This window comes from Triticum urartu, chromosome 6A, assembly GCF_056163025.1.
Source record: "Triticum urartu cultivar PI428250 chromosome 6A, HENAU_Tu73, whole genome shotgun sequence".
NCBI classification, from domain to species: Eukaryota; Viridiplantae; Streptophyta; class Magnoliopsida; order Poales; family Poaceae; genus Triticum; species Triticum urartu.
Window position 1 is genome coordinate 533,320,773 of NC_141878.1, and position 22,371 is coordinate 533,343,143.

The window sequence follows — 22,371 nt, forward strand, 5'->3', positions numbered from 1 at the left end:
GACCAAGAAAAACGGATCTATTGTTTGATCGATTCATACTCGTACAGGCACTTAACACGAGACCAAAACATCCAGACCCAACACGACAAACAAAAAAGCTTGAGTTATTTTTAGTTATTATTACTCGGCTCACACGAGACGACTCGGCTATTCCGTGACGCGAAACTTCGCGTGATCCTGCCTAGTGCCTAGTCCACTTTGACCTCGAAGACGTCCTTGCGCTCCTCCTCCTTGACCTTGGGCACGACCACCCGGAGCACGCCGTTCTTCATCTCGGCCTTGATCTGGTCCATCCGGTACACGTCCCCGGCGAGCTCGAGCCGGCCGCTGTACCTCGGCGCGTCGGCGCCCTCCCGGTCCGATTCCTTCTCGCCCTCGCCCTTGATCACCAGGCTGTTCTGCTCCGCCCACACCTTCACGTGCTCCTTGCCCAGCCCCGGCATGTCCACCCTCAGCCGCAGCGCGTCCGCGTCCTCCCTCGCGTTCCACCCGCGCCGGAGCGGCGCCGCCCGCGCCGCGCCGTCGGGGGACGCCGCCGCCACGTCGTCCAGCATGCTCAGCAGCCGGCCCAGGCTCTGCGGCGCGCTGAACGGGTCACGGAACACATCTGCACAAGAACAGTCAGCACAAAACTCTGTCACGCACGCTGCCGGAGTTGGAATCTGGTTCAGATCGCGCAGCGGAGAGATGAATCCAACGCGTTGGAGTGACAAGCATGGTGCGGAATGACGACTACCTGAGAAGAAGCTGGGCACGCCGACGTCGCGCTCGCGCGCGCCGCTGCGGGGGCTGCGCTCGACCGCCTCGTCCCGGTCGTAGCTCCGGAGGGGCGCGCCGGCGTTGTACCCGCGGACGCCGCCGGCGACGGCAGCCGGCCTGAGAGCCGACCCGGAGGACGCGGCCAGGAGGTTCTCCATGGCGCGCACCAGCGGGATCCTGTTGGAGAACACCACCCGTGATGCCATTGTCCACGCTCTCCCTTCTCTCCCTGCCTGTGTTCGTCGGATGTTTCTGGATTTTACTGCGATGAGCACGACGCGGATCGCCGGGGACTGTGGAGATTTATATCCGCGATGTGGCTTGGGGAAGGATTTAGAAGCTTCGCGAATGCCCCGCCGCGCAGCTGCGCTCCGAACAGTCCAGAAGGCACGGGAATGCGTCCGGCACCTTTCCCCGCGATGTCTGGACCCACCTACAAGGCCCAGGCCCAGGCCCAACGGGCGTATAGTCCATTATAAGCCCAAAACCCAAGAGCAGCGATGATAGTACGAGGCCCATAAGCCCAACTGAAGCATACGCGGAGTACCGACCGAGCCCACCCGCTCCATCTTCGCTTCCGACCCCAAATCCACCGAACCGGATCAACTCCAAAAAAAAAAAAAATCCACCGAATTGGGTTTAGATCGGGGAGAGACGGCCATGGACGAGGAGGAGCACGAGGTGTACGGCCAGGAGATCCCCGTGGACGGCGACATGGAAGGCGCCGACGTCGACATGGCCGCCGCCGGAGACGACGCAGCGAAGGTCCACCCCTGCCCCCACCCCCATCCCCATCCCTCGGCTCCCTGTCTGCGCGCTAAACCCTAAACCTAGTTTAGTTCTGACCGCGCGCTTTCTCGCCCGCTGCAGGAGCTCGACGAGATGAAGCGTAGGCTCAAGGAGATGGAGGAGGAGGCCGCCGCCCTGCGCGACATGCAGGCCAAGGTCGCCAAGGAGATGCAAGGTTGTCTTTCTAGATGCGCCTCCTTGTACTTGTTGCGATTTGCTTAGGTTGCTTCTAGCCGCTTTTGATCTATTTGGGGATGCCTCGTGATGGTCTTGTAATCCCACGCGCAGTAGGCTGTCAGGCAATTTGATGAATATGAGATTGGTACTCATAAATCTGACCAGATTACTGTTTTTGTTTACACTGAAATTGCAGCTATTGTAGGTGTTGTTTGTAACTTTATGGCCCATTTTATAGTGTTGAGTGGTAAAATAAATCGGATGAATTGTGCCTTCTGCACATAGTGCCGAGTTGTGTAGTTTGTAACCACACGCGAGCAGTATGTTTTAAGTTCCTTCTGCACCACTATTGAGTTACATGAATCTGAACTTTTGTTGACTGGTTTGCTGTTTGTAATCCCGGCATAGGCCCTAGAGATCTGGTTCTTCTATATGACTATGTCCAGGATATGCACTTCAAGAATAATTTTGTGCTAATGTTTCAATTTTAAACTGCCGCCATATTTCAGAGTTCCTTATTTTTCAGTATTTTATATCATATTGGGACCCTTGTTCTTTTCTCTCTCTATAATACTCACTCTTCTCCAATCTTTCTGCTCCTTGTACTGATTACTTCATATTTTCATAATATCACCAACAGTAAATTTAGGTCTGTGCAATGAAGATATGCCTCGTGGTTTCTTGCTTATGTAGTTGAAGTAGTGGCATGATTGTGTTGCATGCCTTGTATTAATCTTTGTTTTGGCATGAATACTTATTCGTGTCTTGTGGTAAAAACAAGCGAGTGTGGGATAAATGTTATGGCTGTCTTTCAAAATGATTTTCCATGGTTATGCATATGCTTGCTTTTTGGGCTAATTTTGGACATTTTCTCATTAAATATATATCTGGATGAGCTTTAGACATTTGATTTAGTGTTTACTGCCTTTTTATTTGTGATGGATCCGTTGGTGCTTACAGCAAAGTTTTCTAACACAATGTGATTTATTTTTATCAGTGTTTTGGTGCCTCATCTTTTACGTGCTACCAGTTGTCTTATGCACTTACCTATTTTCTTCTGTAGGAGGAGATGCCAATGCGTCTACGGCTGAGGCAAAAGAACAGGTTGATGCCCGCTCTGTTTATGTTGGAAATGTAAGATTTCCTAATCTCTCTCTCACACATGCATGGCTGGTGGCCGCACACATGCCAAATGTTGGGTCTGTATTATGATAGATGTACACTTGTGTTGCCAAGGTATTCGTATAGTTGTTGGCTATGTAGCATAAAAAGTGTGGATATATGGACTTCATTAGATATTGGGTACTGACTGCTAGTTAGTCGAAAATGTCTTTGGTGCACTTAACTTAGATAAGGGATACTTACGCCAAAAGGTCTGATTTATTCTCCACTTCTCTTATGTTCAAATGTTCAATGCATAATATGGAGTGGATCCTGAAATTGCTCTGTTCCTGCCTACCGTTGCTGTCAGCAGGCAATATATAGCTAATTCATAACTCTTTGATATGCTATTGCTCTTAATTGTAGTTCATGCTTAATGCCGTTCCTCATAGCAAAGGATAATTTCCATTTGCAGTTTTGCAGTGTTGTTTAGATTAGTGTTAACCTTTGTCACCATCATTTGCTAGTATGCTAAAATCTCAGAAAATGTATACTATTGTTTTTATATTGGAATGTCCCCCTGTTCTAATGCTCTGGTGCATTAATTGCACAATGTGATGGTCGCAGGGGTAGGCTTTTGATATCAAGAACTTTCCGATGGTTCAGTACCATCTCGTGTTTTAGTATATATTAGTAGATTAAGAGAAAAATCCCTGGAAAAAAGAAGAAATATATCCTGGAAAAATGGATAGAAAAAAGCAGAAAAAAGAAAAACGAGTTTACATAGTATAGGATAAGTTACCTCCCTGAAGACAGAAAGGAAGTCTAGAAATCTGCTGCTCTTGGCGCTTGAGACTTGGACCTGCGTGTGATGTGGTGTGATTCTAAACAACTCGTACAGTGAGAATCACCTGAACGGTGGATAGGTATGACATGTAAGTGTATCATCAGAATGGAGCCTTATGTTGACCGTTCTTTTGCTCACTCTGAATGTGCGCTTGCTTATCGCTCCTCTCCCTCTTTTCACTTCAGAACTGTCCATGTGCTACCAAAACCCATATTCATGCTGCTCCTTTTCGCTCTCTTTATGGTCTATCGTTGATCTTTCTCTAAACGTGATGTCTGCTTCTGCGTTAGCATAAAAGTGTTTCTAACGGTTTACGAGGATTACATGTAACTCTAAATGCAAGTAAAGTTGCCCAACATTCTGTACTTCCCACAGAGCTGGGTTTATATATGGAATTGCAGAAGACAAAACTTTACTTTAACTAAATGCTGTTGAGGTACTTCCTACCTTAAGATTCTTGAAGGGAGTATAGTTATATAGAAGATTAACCAAACGTTGATACTAACAGAACTTTTCTTGAACTGCTTTTCTTGAAATGCTTGCATTATAGACTGTAGGGAGCAAAAGAATATAGAAGTTGCATCTTCCACACGCAAGTTTATGCTGTTAGCAGGCTTTCAAGCTTTTCTTCACATGTGTTCCGTAAATTACAACTTCTCCATGTGTCATGCAATGCATGACTTTTACTTTTACCGTTCTCAGATTGTTAACTATCATCCACCCCACCCCCCACCCCCCAACAAAAGCATAGTCCCACAAATGTTCCTTGCGAATCATACTGAATGACTTCTCATCTACTTCCCTATGGATTATGTAATCTCATTCATTGTTCCTATTGGATACCGCTACTTACGGTAGCGAGGTTTCTGTTGTACCTTCAATTTTGACTTTTGAGGAATAACCATTTAGATCTTGAATATTATCGACTAATCTCTATATCAGCGATAGTTTTCTCTGGCTGTATATTAATTTAACCTTCCCTCGGTTACAATGTCATTTGCATTTGTTTTAATCTTGAGCTTGTGTAGTAAGCCAAAGACCATCTATATTCGTCATTAACTAATACTTCCTCCGTCCGGAAATATCTACGTCCATTTCTCCAGCAGGTATTTCCGGACGGAGGGAGTATACAGCTGTAAGCAGCTGTTTATAACTATATGATTACCCTTCAAGTGCAAAGTAGACACAGTATCTAGTAGAATCTTGTTGTGTCAGTAAATTCTTAGCTGAATAATCTATTTTTTTAATCTTTCATCTCCATCCAGTTGAGATTTGTTTTTCTGATATTATCATGTACTGCAGGTTGATTATGCATGTACACCAGAGGAAGTACAGCAGCATTTCCAAGCTTGTGGAACCGTCAACAGAGTGACAATCTTGACCGACAAGTTTGGACAGCCAAAAGGCTTTGCTTATGTGGAATTTCTAGAACAAGAAGCCGTTCAGGAGGCTCTTAATCTGAATGAATCTGAGTTGCATGGTCGCCAGATCAAGGTGCAGACATATTAACAGCTTTTCATTCAGACATTGAGTTTCCAGTACCACCTCTCTTTAATAATGTCTTTGAATTTAAAATCAACCTTCATTCTGTTGTGCCCAACAGGTGTCACCAAAGAGGACTAACGTCCCTGGGATGAAGCAGCGTCCTCCACGCGGATTCAATCCCTACCATGCCTACCCTTATAGATCATACGGGGCACCGTATTTCCCACCGTACGGATATGGGTGAGTTCCGCAGCTTTTGCAAAACGTGGATGTTCAATTGTATGGCCTGTTCTAACAGATATCTTATCTTTTTGTGCTATTTTCAGGAGAGTTCCCAGATTCCGCCGGCCGACACGCTACAGGCCGTACTTCTGAGGGGACGAGGCTTCCATGAAGCTCAACGCAATGCCAGTAGCCATACTGCGGAATAATCTAGCTGCCGCTGTTTCAGTTACATTGTTTGACTGGTAGGCATAATCTGACGACGGTCGAATGCCCCTATCGTGTCATCTTAAGCTCTGTTGTACTGTGGGCTTGCAGTATGCATTCAGTCATGTGGTGAAGTTGGTTTGCTGTACTTGGTAGTCGTGTTGTCTGTCGTGGTTATTATGTTGGCCCGAATGAAGTTATGATGCCATGTTCTGATGTCAAAATTTAAAAGAAAATGTGATTCTTTACCTGTATGCGATGAGCCTATAACCCTCTGAATCTGAAGTATAGCATATGTCAGGCCCCAACCGCTTTGATCTCTGAAGAAATCGACACTCCGTTGTGCTTAGCTGAAGAAACCAAACATTCCCGGCTGTTGGATCTGCATCTAACGGCAACTTACTGCTTCGTTGAGCTGCCTCGAAGCACTGCAGCCCTCCATCGCAGCTAATGTTAGTCTTCCTATCTCTGTTTGAAATCCGAGAACAGCACTGGGGCACTTTTTACTTTTTACTTTCTAAAAAATGCAAGCCTATAAAGCCTATAAACCCTAGCCGACATGTTTTGGTTGGCCTAAGTGCATATCCTAATTCGTCGTAAATTCCTCGCAATCATCCCACAAAGTGTGCTACTCTGAGTGATTTTGACTGAATTTCTCCCCTCTTCAGTTCTTCAGGCTAGTAGCGCCTAATATGGCAGATCGTCCACGCGTTCGACTCACCATGGCTTCAGGAGCAATTCAAGTCATGTGCGATACAAGTTGAAGTTGAAGCCATGTTCGTGTTGGACACGATCCCCTCCTGATACGAATTCTACATATTCTGAGGTTGTAGTACGCAATAGCTAGTCGAGTCGATTCTCGCTGCGTGGGGTTCTCTCGTGCGCGATCGTCGAACCCCGTACGTACGCATCACCATGTGGCTCCTAATCAAGATCATCTACCACATCCACATGATCAAGTTCAAGGGTGCCATCGCGAAGCTCGAGGAGGCGGCGGCGCGCGCCCACGGCCGTCCGGCGAGGCTCGACCGGCTGCGCTCGGCCTGCCGCCACCTGCGAGGCGTGTACAGCCACCTCACCAGAATGCACGACTTCCTCGAGAGCGACCTCCCCGGCGACGACCGGCTGGGGATCTGGGGCCGGCGGGGCGCCGGCAAGACATCGCTCCTCACGCCGCTCCGGCAGCCCAGCCCGTACCACGCCCTCTTCGACCGCGTGTTCTATTTGGACGTGGGCAGCGGGTGGTCGGTGACCGGCGTGATGTCGTCGGCGGACGACCGGAGCCGGGCCTGCCTCATCCGCGCGGAACTCTCGCGCAAAAGCTTCCTGCTGCTGATCGACGGGCCGCTGGAGGCGCCCGTCGACCTGGCGGCGGTCGGCCTGCCGACTGCCGACGCCGCTCGGGAAGGGCGGGCGGCGCCAGAAGGTGGTCGGGGCCACGAGGAGCCCGGACGTGTGCGCCCTCATGGGGTGCGCCGCGGACAACGTCGTCGAGGTCGGGTGCATGGGGGAAGACGACGCGTGGGGCCTCTTCAGAGACTGCGTTGGGGATAAAATCCTCCAAGATTCTCGGATTCGGTCGCTTGCCAAAGATGTACAATACGTAACGTAGATTCATCATGCATGCAAATCCTTCCTTTATCGTTGCAGCGCTTCAGCTGCTCCTTTCAACTTTCATAGAAGTTGCTTCTTGCACTACCACACTGAGCCCCTATGCCGACGGTCCAGGCCGTCGGCATAGCCCTGATACCCGTCGGCATAGGCCTATGCCGACGGCTCCCGTCGGCATAAGGCCGTCGGCAACATATGCGTCGGCGTACCCCAGGTCCCTGTCGGCATAGAATGGCCGTCGGCATAGATGCCTATGCCGACGGCGTCCGTACATCTATGCCGGCAATGCTTCGTGCCTAACGGTGATTGCTGTTGCCGCCGTCAAGTGCTGCCCATACAAGAGACGCCACGTGGCAGGGCTATGCCGACGGCTTAGCCGTAGGCATAGCTTCAAACCTATGCCTACAGCTAAGCCGTAGGCATAGCCCTGCCACATGGCGCATTCTGGTAGCTCCTGGTGCAGGCTATGCCGACGGCTTAGCCGTAGGCATAGATGCAAAACTATGCCGACGGCTTTGCCGTAGGCTTTGCCGTAGGCATACACACCACATGGCAGCTTCTGGTATCACGAGGGCCATCTATGCCTACGGCATTGCCGTCGGCATACTTGCTCACCAGAACGAAAAAAAAGATTAGCCAAAAAGGCTAGCTATTTACAAATGCTTATACAGACATGATTCAACAACCATGGATTTGCAAACACAGACCATAGAATATTTTTTATGTACATAACATTCCCATTCTAAGACTCCACAGCAGCATTAGAGGAGGCCGAGGGGCATTGGTGGGGGAGACAAGGCTGCAACGATGGAGGTGGCATACAGTCAGTATAACAAACCGAAGATCCTACATATGAGGATGAATATGTAATCTATACACTGAATTTACCAAAAGAAACCCGCCTAGAACAGGGGCATCCAACTAAAAAGGCAGAAAATTATTGCCTTTAATGAAGATGCTCCAGTTTTGGGTGTATCTATCAAGCATGAGTTGTTCAAGGCAAGCTCCAAAGAGAAAGAAATTGAGCTCCAAAGAGAAAGAAATTGGTCTCTGATTGTGACTGATGATACTTACTCATATAAATTTTCAGTCAAAGTAAAACCAAAAAATTGATGCATATAAACTGAACCAGAGTGTGGTGCTGCTGATTCATATGTATATACAGAAGATGCAAGTGCCATTGAGTTGGTTTTAGTCAAAGTAAAAACAAATTGACACATACAAAACTAAATGAAAGTGGTGTTGATTCATGTGCATGTACAGATTGAGGTGCCATCCAGTTGGTTTCAGTCAAAGTTCAACCAAAAAATTGACACATACAAACTGAAGAGAAGTGTGGTGCTGACTCATATGTATATACAGAAGATGCAAGTTTCATCGAGTTGGTTTTAGTCAAAGTAAAAACAAAAGGACACATACAAAACTAAACCAAGGTGGTGTTTGATTCATGTGCATGTACAAATTGAGGTGCCATCCAGTTGGTTTCAGTCAAAGTTCAACCAAAAAAAATGACACATACAAACTGAAGAGAAGTGTGGTGCTGATTCATATGTATGTATGTACAGGAGATGCAAGTGCCACCAAGATAGATAGTTTCAGTCAAAGTAAAAAAACAATTGGACACATACAAACTGAAGCAAAACGTCATGCTTTTTCATGTGTACATACAAAAGATGCAAGTGCTATCCAGAATTTGGATATAGGTAGTACGCTCATGTGGTGAATTTTGTGAATCTATACTCTGCATCTACCAAAAAGACCTCTCCCCTCACATGCAAATATAATTCAGTCCAATGGCTTTCTTCTCCCCTCACATGCATAAGACAAGAGCAGACCATGTAAACAGGCGGATCAGACCTTCACCTTGGGAGGGAGGCGAGTGCTACCTGTTGCCGTGCCGTCGTCGAGATCGGGTGGTCCTCCTCCTTGAGCAAGACAAGGTTGTTCCTCCCCTACACTCCAATGGCCATCTTCTCCAAGGACATCTACAAGGGCAGAACACACCATTAATGCAAGTGCCACCAAGATAAGCAAATGTAAACATGCAAACTGAACCAAACCGAGGTGCATATTCATATGTGTGTGTATGTAGAGATGCAAGTGCCATCTGAATTTTGGGGAACCAAAGCGTGGTTGTTGTTGTTGCTAAACGAGGAGCAAGTTGTTTTAGCAACAGCACATACTAGTAATTAGCTAGGACCATTATTATTGCACAACCATTCGAGGACGGTGGCAGACACATCAACTCACAAGGCTCTACTGGAGAAACAAAATAATAGGATATGTGATGCTATCAATCTTAGCACAAGAAGAAAAAAACACAGCCACTCCGATAGAATGGATGGATGCACCATGCACAATCATCGGTTCCATCATTGCAGCACTAGTTGAGCAACAAATCAAATATAACAGTAGTTCCATTGGTTCAGCCAACAAGTTAACAAAAGTTTACTTCCCACTACTAATTTTGCAACTTGTCATAATAAAGAAAACAGAGCTTGACATCACAGCAACAAATAAATAATGACCCGCTGTACTACATATATCTGTAAAGGACTTCTTGAGAGATGATATTATTACCAATGAAGAAAAATTAAGATCAAGGCTCCAGTACATAAGCGGTACCTACCTGTGCATCAAAGAAGAGATGGATAATCAATTTATATGTAGGTAATACCAAACAAAGGATCAGATTTAAGTTCATTCAAATTGATGCATATGTGGGTTGGCAGAAACAAAAAAATAATATATATAAATAGAACAAAGGATCAAATTTAAGTTCATTCAAATTGATGCATATGTGGCTTGGCAGAAACAAAAAAAGAATATATATAAATAGATCTATAGATATGAACAAAAGGGCAAATGTGAAAGAAAATAGCGCAGATAAAATGTTGATTGTTTTGGAAGATCCAAAGGTACATATGATCAATTAATCATAACTGGGAATCTGAACATATTAATGCGAAATAGTAACTGACTATAGCAAATGAAATTGAGATAGAAAAAATTGCTACCTAGAGTCCTTGACTCAACCGAGAGATCTATGGGAACCAAAATTTTACATGCAATTTATCCATGTTCAGGTAATACAAAATATGCAGAGTAATTAAATTGTGTAGTAGATAGCCCATATATAAAACTAAAGGTAGAAACTGGAGTAATGAAACATATCTGGATTGATGTGCAAATGCTATAGCGACTTACATGCTTGGATTTAATAATTATGATGAAGCAGATTAGTGTGATGCATATGCATGTTCGTCAGAACAGATCTAGGGGAAACAACAAAGTAACCTGCACTTCCACTAATTTATTAATCACATGCTCTTTGACTAACCATCCAAAAAATATAGATCAAGGATGATACTGCCAGCCACCTGCGGGGAGTAAGAATGAGTAGTTTCTGCTAATTAGAGGACAAACTAAAAAAAGCTAACTAGAGATTTCCTCTCTCTGTGTGTGTACGTTGTGCTCTGGCCGGTGGGGGAATGATAAAAAAAGCAACTACTGCTATGTATGTTAGCTTGTCCATCAGGATAGATCAAACTAGCTACCGGTGAAGGATATATCCAGCTTCGTGACTTAAGAGAACCACAGCTAGGTTGCTTCGGCAAGGAGTGGGTTTGGCTCAGCGTTGCGTCAACTTTCATCACCTTGTACTCCACCTCGCTCATCATCTCCGTTCGAGTTGTAGCAGCAAAATTAACCAATCCCTATTGGTACTATCTAACTAAAGAACCAGGATTCTAAACTCATCTTCTCTCTCTGTTTGGTACTAACTAGACAAATAAATAAATAAAGGACTTCTTCATACAAATCCCTCTAGAATTCCTTCACACAAGAGGATTTGCATCACATATTCCTCTACTTAGCAGCAGCAGTAGTGAGCAGAGGAAGGAGGCGGAGGAGATGGAGGTGCTACCTGCCGAGGTGGGCCGTCGTGGCCGTGCTTGAGCTAGGCAGCCCGCCTCCTCGAGCAGGACAGGGCCGCCAGCTAGGTGCGCCAGTAGGAAGGACGGCGCCCTCCTGCCATCGTCGTCGTCCAGACCGCGCCAAGGTGACCTGCAACAAGGGAAGGAAAGGAGAAGGTGAGGTGGGGAGGGTGGATCCGGGCGAGGAAAGAGGGGAAGGACATACCTGTGACACGCCGGTAATGGATCCGTCGAGCTCTGGCCTCGCCGTCACCGGATCTGGCTGATCCTGGCGATGTTAGGGGTGGCGGCCGAAACCCTAGCTAGCCACGGGGACGGTGGAGGGCGGGAGCGCCGATTCTGGACGGAGGGGGAGGTGGAGCGGACCTAGGGGAGCTCGGGGGCGTGCTGTGCGCCGCCGGAGCTCGCCGGAACTGGCCGGCGTGGGTGGTGGCGGCGGCGAGGGAGAGAGGCTCGTGGGGGAGAGAGGAGTCGCGAGAGACAGAGAGGTTCGTGGGGAGAGAGCGAGGTAGGGGTTGGGTGGGCTCTTTTTTCTTTTTCTTTTTTCTCCTTTTCTCTAGATGGATGGATGGATGGTCGTGGGGTGGACAGCCAGATGGATAGATGGATGGATATGCGCCACGTCATCGGTCCGTGGCACAAAGTTTCCACCAATAGAAAGAAGCTCATACAATTGTGTTTTCCCTTTGTTTTTCTTCTAATTTTTTCTACCATCTTGCACCGACCGTCGACGATCCATGAGGGGAGAGAAGGGCGGCGAGGAGGAGATGGTCTGGTGAGGTGGGGAGGGAATGGATCGGGGAATGGTGCGTTCGGTATGACGACTATGAGTCCGGACGGGGACCTACGCACAGTCGCACGGAACATCTCTTCGGCTTTCCCCGTCACCGTCGACGATGACACGTGCGACGTCCCTCACCATCGAACGACAACACCAAAGGAGGGACATGCCCCACCACCGGGGGGCGAATGTACCTCGGCGGCATGCCGGATCCAGCCGTTAAAATCGACCAAAAGTCATACAATGCCGGAAATCCTCGGGACCTGGCACGGTGTCGTCATATGGACCTTGTAGGCTGTGATGAAAATTTTAGCGCGTTTCGTAGAAGTCTGACCAGAGGTCGCTTGTAAACTGCACCATCTCCGAGGTAGTATCTGGCTATCGAGAGAGAACGTGTCCAGTTTATGAAGGAAGTGCGTTGCCCATTGCTCCGTTGACCTCGAAACTGCTCGTGCTCTCAAAGGGGGCAACTGCATGACACGTGTCAGTACATGGCATTTTTCGGGCCTGTCTGCAATATTTGAGACATTTACTGCATCCGTAGGGTTTCAATGCGGGAATTGCATATCTACACGGCGGCCACCTGAAATGATGTCCAGAAATGGTTTGTCAAATCATATATGATGTCTTTGCGGTATGTGTAGGCCTAGTACAACCCAAGGAGAGGCATGCCCCACCACCGGGAGGCGAATGTACCTCCGCGCCATGCCGGATCCAGCTGTTAAAATCGACCAAAAATCATACGATGCCGGAAATCCTTGGGACCTGGCACAGTGTCATCATATGGCCCTTGTAGGGTACGGTGAAAGTTTTAACACGTTTCGTAGAAGCCTGACCGGAAGTCGCTTGAAACTGCACCATCTCGGAGGTAGTATCTAGCTATCGAGAGAGAATGTGTCTGGTTTGTGAAGAAAGTGTGTTGTCCGTTGCTCCGTTGACCTTGAAACTTCTCGTGCTCTCAAAGGGGGCCATTGCATGACACGTGCCAGTACATGGCATTTTTCGAGCCCACCTGCAATATTTGACACATTTACTGCATCCGTAGGGTTTAAATGCGGGAAATTGCACATCTGCACGGCAGCCACCTAAAATGATGTCCAGAAGTGGTTTGTCAAATCATATATGATGTCTTTGCGGTATGTGTAGGCCTAGTGCAACCAAAGGAGGGGCAGGCCCCACCACTGTAGGGTGAATGTACCTCAGCGGCATGCCGAATCTAGTCGTTAAAATCCACGGGAAATCATATGATGCCGGAAATCCTCGAGGCATGGCATGGTGTAGTCATATGGCCCTTGTAGGGTGTGGTAAAAGTTTGAGCATGTTTCACAGAAGCCTGACTAGAGGCCGCTTGTAAACTACACCATCTCCAAGGTAGTATCTAGTTATCGAGAGAGAACGTGTCCGGTTTTGTGAAGGGGGTCACACTCCAGAGCTGCATGACGGGTGTTTGCACCTGACACCACACTTCTAGACATGTAAGAGGACCCAGCGCAATATTTGGTGGCATAGCTAGCCCCCGAAGGCCCCTGACCACACTCATAGACACGCGAAGAACAATCCATAGTGGGTTTTTTTTCACATACTCTTGCATCTTTAAAAAATTTAAGAAATTGCCACACCTATTATATCACATGTGTCTACACTGTGTAAAAATTTCATGAATTGATCACACTCCGAGTGTTTAGAAATATTTCATGCAACGCCAAAACCGCAGAGGGATTACTTCGATTTCATTGCCATCCGTTAGGGGGGGGGGCACACACTGGAGCCGCGTATTGCCTCTTCATACATGCCACCACACCTTAAGACGTGTATGAGGACCCGGGGCAATGCTCTCGTGGCATTGCTACCCCCCAAAAGGCCCCGACCGGCGTAACCCTGGACCAGTTGACTCGGAGATCTACGCCACTGGATAAAAAAACCATATAAAATTTGTCAAAATCGATCCAAGTATCAATAACCCTGGTCAACTGGTCCAATGTACCCCCAAAAGTATAAGGACCTATATGCAAAAGTACACGAGGTCACATTTCTAACATACTCAAAAACAAAAACAAAATGTATATTCATAATCTATGGAAAATTCTACCCCAAGTCGACGTAAAATTTGTGTATGTTTAACTTTTTAGAAAAGTTAGATTTAAATTATTCAAATTTTAACTTTTAAAAAATAATAATAATTTAAAATAAAAAACAGATGATATCTATGCCTACGGCCATGCCGTAGGCATAGTTTTCGGGGCTACCAGGAGGCGCCACGTGGCAGGGCTATGCCTATGGCCTTGCCGTAGGCATAGATGGAAAACTATGCCTACGGCTTTGCCGTCGGCATAGCTCTGCCACGTGGTAGCTCCTAGTAAAAAAACAGATGATATTTATGCCGACGACCGCCGTTAGGGCCGTCGGCATAGACTTGACGGTGTCAGCCCGCCGTCTGTCCCCGGGCCACCTCTTTGCCGACGGCCTATCTATGCCTACGGCTGCCATAGGCATAGATCGATGTATGCCGACGACCTTACTATGCCTACGGCTGCCGTAGGCATAGCTGGAGCTATGCCGACGGCTTTTCTATGCCGACGGTGTTCGCCAGGCCGTCGGCATAGCTCCATATATGCCTACGGCAGCCGTCGGCATAGATAAGGCCGTAGGCATATAAGGTTATTCTGGTAGTGTTGCTTGCTTTGTGAACCAACTTGACTTAACTGAGTTTCGTATCATGCGCAGATGGCTCAAGCCTGTGGAGGACTGCCAGAGGCGCTAACCAGGTTTGGTTGGCCTATGTCTGCTATAGAACATGTAGACGAATGGAGGTATATGCACAAGTATCTTAAGGCCCGGCTTCCATTGTCACAGGAACAACTTTTAGATTTGTTAGTCGATATCTGGCACTGGTAGGGTGTTTTAGCTGCCTGCAATAATGCCTATTTTCTTCCTTGAGCTTGTAAGTTTGCTCCACTTCAATGTGATGACCATCTCCGATGGAGAACCGATGCGAGAAAGACGTTGATAGTGGCCAAAGATCTTTCTGTGGCATCAGATAAACTGTTCTTCTTCTTCTTGAATACACAAAGTATAATTGTATTGAACTGGCGGCACGTGACTAAATTTCTTTCAGTGGACTGGTAAAATAAAGTCGCTTTATCACAGTTCGGGCAAATATCACTACATGCAGACATACTCTCTTCGTAAAGAAATATAAAAGCATTTACAGAGTGAGTACTTTCGAAGGACTCTGTCGCTCAAAGCATAGAAGCATCGCCATGCATCGAAATCACTAATTGAGGAGTACCCGTTGCAAAGATCACTCCAATTCCAATGGTTGCGACAAGTGACGCCCATGCAGCGCGCCACTTGTCGCAACCTGGGAGTTTTTCTTTTTTTCATAGATCTGTTTATTCAAAACGTTTTATCTCTCAAACCGTGCGTCCAAATTTCGAACCGCTTTCACCATTGGATTCCTCATGTCGAGATCTTCAAACCTAGATCCCATGTTGATAGGTTTTGACGAACTTTTTTTTCATGAAAAAACCAAACCGAGAGCACAGGTTTTTTCCCTTTTCGAAAGAGGCATGCCCGTGCCTCTCACGAAATCACAACCGTGCCTTTCGCGGAAACAAAAACCGTGACTCTCGCGGAAGGAAAAAAGAAAAAGAAAACGTGCATTTTTTTCGTTTCCGAGGAGGCACGGCCGTGACTCTCGTGAAAACATAACTGTGACTCTTGCGAAAGCAAAACCGTGACTCTCACGAAAGAACAAAATAATAGAAAATGCGTTTTTTTCCTTTCCGAGAGGCATGGCCGTGGCTCTCGCGAAAGCACAACGATGCCTCTCGCGGAAGCAAAACCGTGACTCTCGCGAAAGAAAAAATGCGTTTTTTTCGTTTCCGAGAGGCACGACCGTGACTCTCGCGAAAGCACATCGTGCCTCTTGTAGAAGCAAAACCGTGACTCTCGCGAAAGAAAAAAAAACAGAAAACGTGTATTTTTCGTTTTCGAGAGGCACGGTCATGATTCTCGCAAAAGCAAAATCGTGCCTCTCGTGGAAGCAAAACCGTGCCTCTCACGAAAGGAAAAAAACGCGTTTTTTCGCGTGAATTTTTTTTTTCAATTTTTTTGTTGAAAAGTTTAGGAAGACCGGTGGAAAACCAATACGTAAAAAAACCTAGAAAAAAACCATTTAAAAAGCCGAAAACGCGTGCGAAAAAAAACAAATCTGAAGGAAGCGCCCAGAGCATGACACATGGCGAATGGCTGAGAGTGTGCCAAGTGGCGCTGATCGTTGCGAGGCTCCCGAAGGAGCGCTCGTTAACTAGTTGCTCTCGCCATGCATAGTCAAAATTATTATTGTTGCAGAAAATAGGCGTCATGATAGCATCTCCGATTATAGGCCCATTAGGCGTCATGATAGCATCTCCGATTATAGAAGGAGGGTGCCGAGGGCATCTCCGATTATAGGTCCATTAGCCTCATTCATGCCATCGCCAAGATTTTATCTCTGCGTCTTGCGCCACACATGGACACCCTGATCTCCAACACAAGGAGCATTCATGATAATTTCATGTATGTTCGGAACTTCGCTCGCCGTCTACACAAGTGCAAGACTCTGGCCCTCTTGTTCAAGCTTGACACCGAAAAGGCCTTCGACTCCGTCAGATGGGAATATGTGTTGGACCTAATGCAGCGCATGGGGTTTCCAGATAAATTTCGGAATTGGATTGCTGCGTTGCTCTACTCTTCATCCTCGCGGTTCCTCCTCAACGGCCTGCCTGGTTCCCCCATCAGGCATGGACGTGGGTTTCGCCAAGGAGACCCTATTTCGCCGCTTCTGTTTGTCCTTGCAATTGACCCACTGCACAAGATCCTTGAACCGGCAACACGTAAGGGTATCCTTCATAAGATCCGAGGGCGAGGTGCCATGGTTAGAACCTCCCTATACGCCGATGATGCCGCCATTTTTTGGCACCAATAAAGAGAGATGTTGACAACCTAGCGGCCATCTTAAAGGGATTTGGTGATGTGACGGGTCTCTGCACTAATTTCCATAAAAGCTCAGTGGTGCCCATTCGGTGTGCAAACCTTGACTTAACGTGCATCCTCCATAGTATTCCGGCATCAAGGGTGTCCTTCCCAATCAAATATTTGGATCTTCCGCTTTGAGTGTGGTAGCTGAGGAAAGTTGACTTCCAATACCTTGAGGACAAGGCGACCGGAAAATTGGTCACCTGGGACGGGAAAATATCACCACCATTGGGCGCACGGCCCTAGTTCGGTCGGTCATCACCTCCCAGGTCGTGTACTCCATCACCCCACTCATTGTCCCGCAAGGCTCCCTCAACAACCTCAACAAGATTGAGCGGGCTTTTCTCTGGTCTGGCTCAGACAAAACTACCGATGCAAAATGCAAAGTCAACTGGGATGTGGTATGTCGACCTACAAGCTATGGAGGCCTGGGTGTCCTCAACACCAATAACTTTGCCCGTGCCTTGCGGCTGAGATGGCTTTGGTATGAATGGAAGGAGCCGAGCAAACTATGGGTGGGTCTAGGAAACCCTTGCACCGAGGAGGACCGCGACTTCTTCTACGCCTCCACTACTATCATCATCGGCAATGAAGCCAAAACGCCTTTTTGAGACTCACCTTGGTTACTTGGTCGCAAGCCCAAGGAAATTGTGCCTCTCATTTTTGACGCCTCAAGGAGAAAGAACTGAAAGGTGCGGGACGCTCTCAAGGGGAACGCTTGGATGTTGAAGATCAGTCGAGACACCGTTATCACTGGCCACCACGTCCGTGAATTTTTTACTCTTTGGATGCTCATTCATGACTTCCAGTTCCATGAGCACACCGAAGATGACATCATATGGAAACACTCTACGGATGGTCTTTACTTGGCGTCGACCGCGTACAAGGCCCAATTCCTTGGTTTGACGCTCTCCCCAATTGTGATGCCCCCGATTCAATCGTACACTAATCATACACGCAAATGTGTGCGATCAAGATTAGGGACTCATGGGAAGATATCACAACACAACTCTACAAATAAAATAAGTCATACAAGCATCATATTACAAGCCAGGGGCCTCGAGGGCTCGAATACAAGAGCTCGATCATAGACGAGTCAGCGGAAGCAATAATATCTGAGTACAGACATAAGTTAAACAAGTTTGCCTTAAGAAGGCTAGCACAAACTGGGATACAGATCAAAAGAGGCGCATGCCTCCTGCCTGGGATCCTCCTAAACTACTCCTGGTCGTCGTCAGCGGGCTGCACGTAGTAGTAGGCACCTCCCGAGTAGTAGTAGTCGTCGACGGTGGCGCCTGGCTCCTGGGCTCCAACGTCTGGTCACAACAATCGGGTACAGAAAGGGGGAAAAGAGGGAGCAAAGCAACCATGAGTACTCATCCAAAGTACTCGCAAGCAAGGAGCTACACTACATATGTATGCATTGGTACCAAATGGAATAAGGATATCATATGTGGACTGAACTGCAGAATGCCGGAATAAGAGGGGGATAGCTAGTCCTATCAAATACTACACTTCTGGTAACCTCCATCTTGCAGCAGGAGAAGAGAGTAGATGGTAAGTTCACCAAGTAGCAACGTGTAGCATAATCCTACCCGGCGGTCCTCTCCTCGTCGCCCTGTTAGAGAGCGACCACCGGGTGTATCTGGCACTTGGAAGGGTGTGTTTTTATTAAGTATCCGGTTCTAGTTGTCATAGGGTCAAGGTACAACTCCAAGTCGTCCTGTTACCGAAGATCACGGCTATTCGAATAGATTAACTTCCCTGCAGGGGTGCACCACATAACCCAACACGCTCGATCCCATTTGGCCGGACACACTTTCCTAGGTCATGCCCGGCCTCGGAAGATCAACACGTTGTAGCCCTACCTAGGCACAACAGAGAGGTCAGCATGCCGGTCTAAATCCTATGGCGCAGGGGTCTGGGCCCATTGCACACCTGCACGTTGCGTACGCGGCCGGTGAGCAAACCTAGCCTCCCTTATACAAGAGCAGGCATTCCAGTCCAACCCGGCGCGCGCCGCTCAGTCGCTGACGTCACGAACGCTTCGGCTGATACCACGACGTCGAGTGCCCATAACTGTCCCCGCGTAGATGGTTAGTGCGTATAGGCCAGTGGCCAGACTCAGATCAAATACCAAGATCTCGTTAAACGTGTTAAGTATCCGCGAACGCCGACTAGGGCCAGGCCCACCTCTCTCCTAGGTGGTCTTGTTGGAAATATGCCCTAGAGGCAATAATAAAATGATTATTATATTTCCTTGTTCATGATAATTGTCTATTATTCATGCTCTAATTGTATTATCCGGAAATCGTAATACATGTGTGAATACATAGACCACAATGAGTCCCTAGTGAGCCTCTAGTTGACTAGCTCGTTGATCAACAGATAGTCATGGTTTCCTGGCTATGGACATAAGGATGTCATTGATAACGGGATCACATCATTAGGAGAATGATGTGATGGACAAGACCCAATCCTAAACATAGCACAAGATCGTATAGTTCATTTGCCAAAGTTTTTCTAATGTCAAGTATCTTTTCCTTAGACCATGAGATCATGTAACTCTCGGATACCGTAGGAGTGCTCTGGGTATACCAAACGTCACAATGTAACTAGGTGACTATAAAGGTGTACCACGGGTATCTCCGAAAGTGTCTGTTGGGTTGACACGGATCAAGACTGGGATTTGTCACTCCGTATGACGGAGAGGTATCTCTGGGCCCACTCGGTAATGCATCATCATAATGAGCTCAAAGTGACCAAGTGTCTGGTCATGGGATCATGCATTACGGTACGAGTAAAGTGACTTGCCGGTAACGAGATTGAACGAGGTATTGGGATACCGACGATTGAATCTCGGGCAAGTAACATACCGATTGACAAAGGGAATTGTATACGGGGTTGCTTGAATCCTCGACATCGTGGTTCATCCGATGAGATTATCGAGGAGCATGTGGGAGCCAACATGGGTATCCAGATCCCGCTGTTGGTTATTGACTGGAGAGCCGTCTCGGTCATGTCTACATGTCTCCCGAACCCGCAGGGTCTACACACTTAAGGTTCGGTGATGCTAGGGTTGTAGAGATATGAATATGCAGTAACCCGAAAGTTGTTCGGAGTCCCGGATGAGATCCTGGACGTCACGAGGAGTTCCGGAATGGTCCGGAGGTGAAGAATTATATATAGGAAGTGCAGTTTCGGCCATCGGGATAGTTTCGGGGGTCACCGGTATTGTATCGGGACCACCGGAAGGGTCCCGGGGGTCCACCGGGTGGGCCACCCATCCCGGAGGGCCCCATGGGCCAAAGTGGGGAGGGGAACCAGCCCATAGTGGGCTGGTGCGCCCCCCTAGGCCCATCCCATGCGCCCAGGGTTGGGAACCCTAGGGAGGGGGGCGCCCCAGCTGGCTTGGGGGGCACTCCACCCCTTGGCCGCCGCCCCCCTAGGAGTTCCCATCTTCTAGGGCCGGCGCCCCCATAGGGGGCCTATATAAAGGGGGGGAGGGAGGGGCAGCCGCACCCTTGTGTCTTGGCGCCTCCCTCTCCCCTGCTACACCTCTCCCTCTCGCAGTCTAACGGCGAAGCCCTGCTGCGGTGACGCCCTGCATCCACCACCACGCCGTCGTGCTGCTGGATCTTCATCAACCTCTCCTCCCCCCTTGCTGGATCAAGAAGGAGGAGACGTCACACTGACCGTACGTGTGTTGAACACGGAGGTGCCGTCCGTTCGGCGCTAGGATCTCCGGTGATTTGGATCACGTCGAGTACGACTTCCTCATCCCCGTTCTTTGAACGCTTCCGCGCGTGATCTACAAAGGTATGTAGATGCAATCCGATCACTCGTTGCTAGATGAACTCATAGATGGATCTTGGTGAAACCGTAGGAATTTTTTTTTCTGCAACGTTCCCCAACAGGTCTCAACCTGCCCTGTCGCTCCGCCTCAAAGTAACAGTCGGGGGCCGTCGGGAACCCAGGCCCACCTCTACCGGGATGGAGCCACCTGCCCCTTCAGCCCCCATCTCCGAAAAGTATCATAAGTAATGTAACAGTATAAAGTATATAGTGTATGCCCGTGATCACCTCCCGAGTGATCACGACCCAGTAGTATAGCATGGCAGACGGACAAGAGTGTAGGACCACTGATGGAGCACTAGCGTCCTATACTAAGAGTAGGATAGCAGGTAAGGGTAACAATTGTAGCAACAATGACAGGCTATGCGGTAGAATAGGATAAATCGAAAGCAGTAACATGCTACACTACTCTAATGCAAGCAGTAGAGAGGAATAGGCGATATCTGGTGATCAAGGGGGGGCTTCCGTGGTTGCTCCGGCAAGAGAGGGGTCGTCAACACCGTAGTCATACTGGGTAACAGCGGTGTTGGTCTCGGTGTCTAGCGAGAGAAGATGGGAAAGAAACAATAAATATAATGCAAACAAAGAATCTCAAAACATAATGAGGCAATACACGATGCTAGGTATGCCCTAACGCGGTATGAGGTGATACCGACGAAGGGGGGAAACATCCGGGAAAGCATCCTGAGCTAGGTCTATGCGTAGTTCTCCTTGCACGAGTAGAACACAATTTGTTGTGGGCGTAGATGTTGTAAACTTTCTTGCCGCTACTAGTCTTATCTTGCTTCAGCGGTATTGTGGGATGAAGCGTCCCGGACCGACCTTACACGTATGCTTACATGAGACTGGTTCCACCGACTGACATGCACTAGTTGCATAAGGTGGCTAGCGGGTGTCTGTCTCTCCCACTTTAGTTGGAGCGGATTCGATGAAAAGGGTCCTTATGAAGGGTAAATAGAAGTTGACAAATCACGTTGTGGCTATTACGTAGGTAAGAAAACGTTCTTGCTAGAACCCTTTTGCAGCCACGTAAAACTTGCAACAACAATTAGAGGACGTCTAACTTGTTTTTGCAGCAAGTGATTTGTGATGTGATATGGCCAAAATTGTGATGAATGATGAATGATATATATGTGATGTATGAGATCATGTTCTTGTAATAGGAATCACGACTTGCATGTCGATGAGTATGACAACCGGCAAGAGCCATAGGAGTTGTCTTTATTTTTTGTATGACCTGCGTGTCATTGAGAAACGCCATATAAATTACTTTACTTTATTGCTAAACGCGTTAGCCATAGTAGTAGAAGTAATAGTTGGCGAGCAACTTCATGGAGACACGATGATGGAGATCATGGTGTCATGCCGGTGACAAGATGATCATGGAGCCCCAAGATGGAGATCAAAGGAGCTATGTGATATTGGCCATATCATGTCACTATTATTATTTGATTGCATGTGATGTTTATCATGTTTTTGCATCTTGTTTACTTAGAACGGCGGTAGTAAATAAGATGATCCCTCATAATAATTTCAAGAAAGTGTTCCCCCTAACTGTGCACCGTTGCGACAGTTCGTTGTTT

General features: G+C 47.7%; 2 protein-coding genes and 1 pseudogene across 3 annotated transcripts; 2 read left to right on the forward strand and 1 right to left on the reverse strand.

The window, feature by feature from the left end:
• Window positions 1-1,051, reverse strand: LOC125514711 (24.1 kDa heat shock protein, mitochondrial). The gene is made up of 2 exons (XM_048680055.2): window positions 737-1,051; window positions 1-607 (listed from the first exon to the last, which is right to left on the reverse strand). Exons 1-2 carry the CDS (start codon window positions 963-965, stop codon window positions 189-191), a joined length of 648 nt encoding a protein of 215 aa, XP_048536012.1. The 5' UTR covers window positions 966-1,051; the 3' UTR covers window positions 1-188.
• A 284-nt stretch (window positions 1,052-1,335) lies between these two features.
• LOC125514712 (polyadenylate-binding protein 2) lies at window positions 1,336-5,841 on the forward strand. Its single transcript, XM_048680057.2, has 6 exons — window positions 1,336-1,524; window positions 1,630-1,723; window positions 2,789-2,859; window positions 4,976-5,167; window positions 5,277-5,398; window positions 5,485-5,841. Exons 1-6 carry the CDS (start codon window positions 1,420-1,422, stop codon window positions 5,531-5,533), a joined length of 633 nt encoding a protein of 210 aa, XP_048536014.1. The 5' UTR covers window positions 1,336-1,419; the 3' UTR covers window positions 5,534-5,841.
• A 99-nt stretch (window positions 5,842-5,940) lies between these two features.
• Window positions 5,941-7,392, forward strand: LOC125516893 (putative disease resistance protein At5g43730; annotated as a pseudogene). The gene is made up of 2 exons (XR_015608742.1): window positions 5,941-6,039; window positions 6,256-7,392. The product of XR_015608742.1 is annotated as a putative disease resistance protein At5g43730 (transcript).
• The last annotated feature ends 14,979 nt before the right edge of the window (window positions 7,393-22,371 follow it).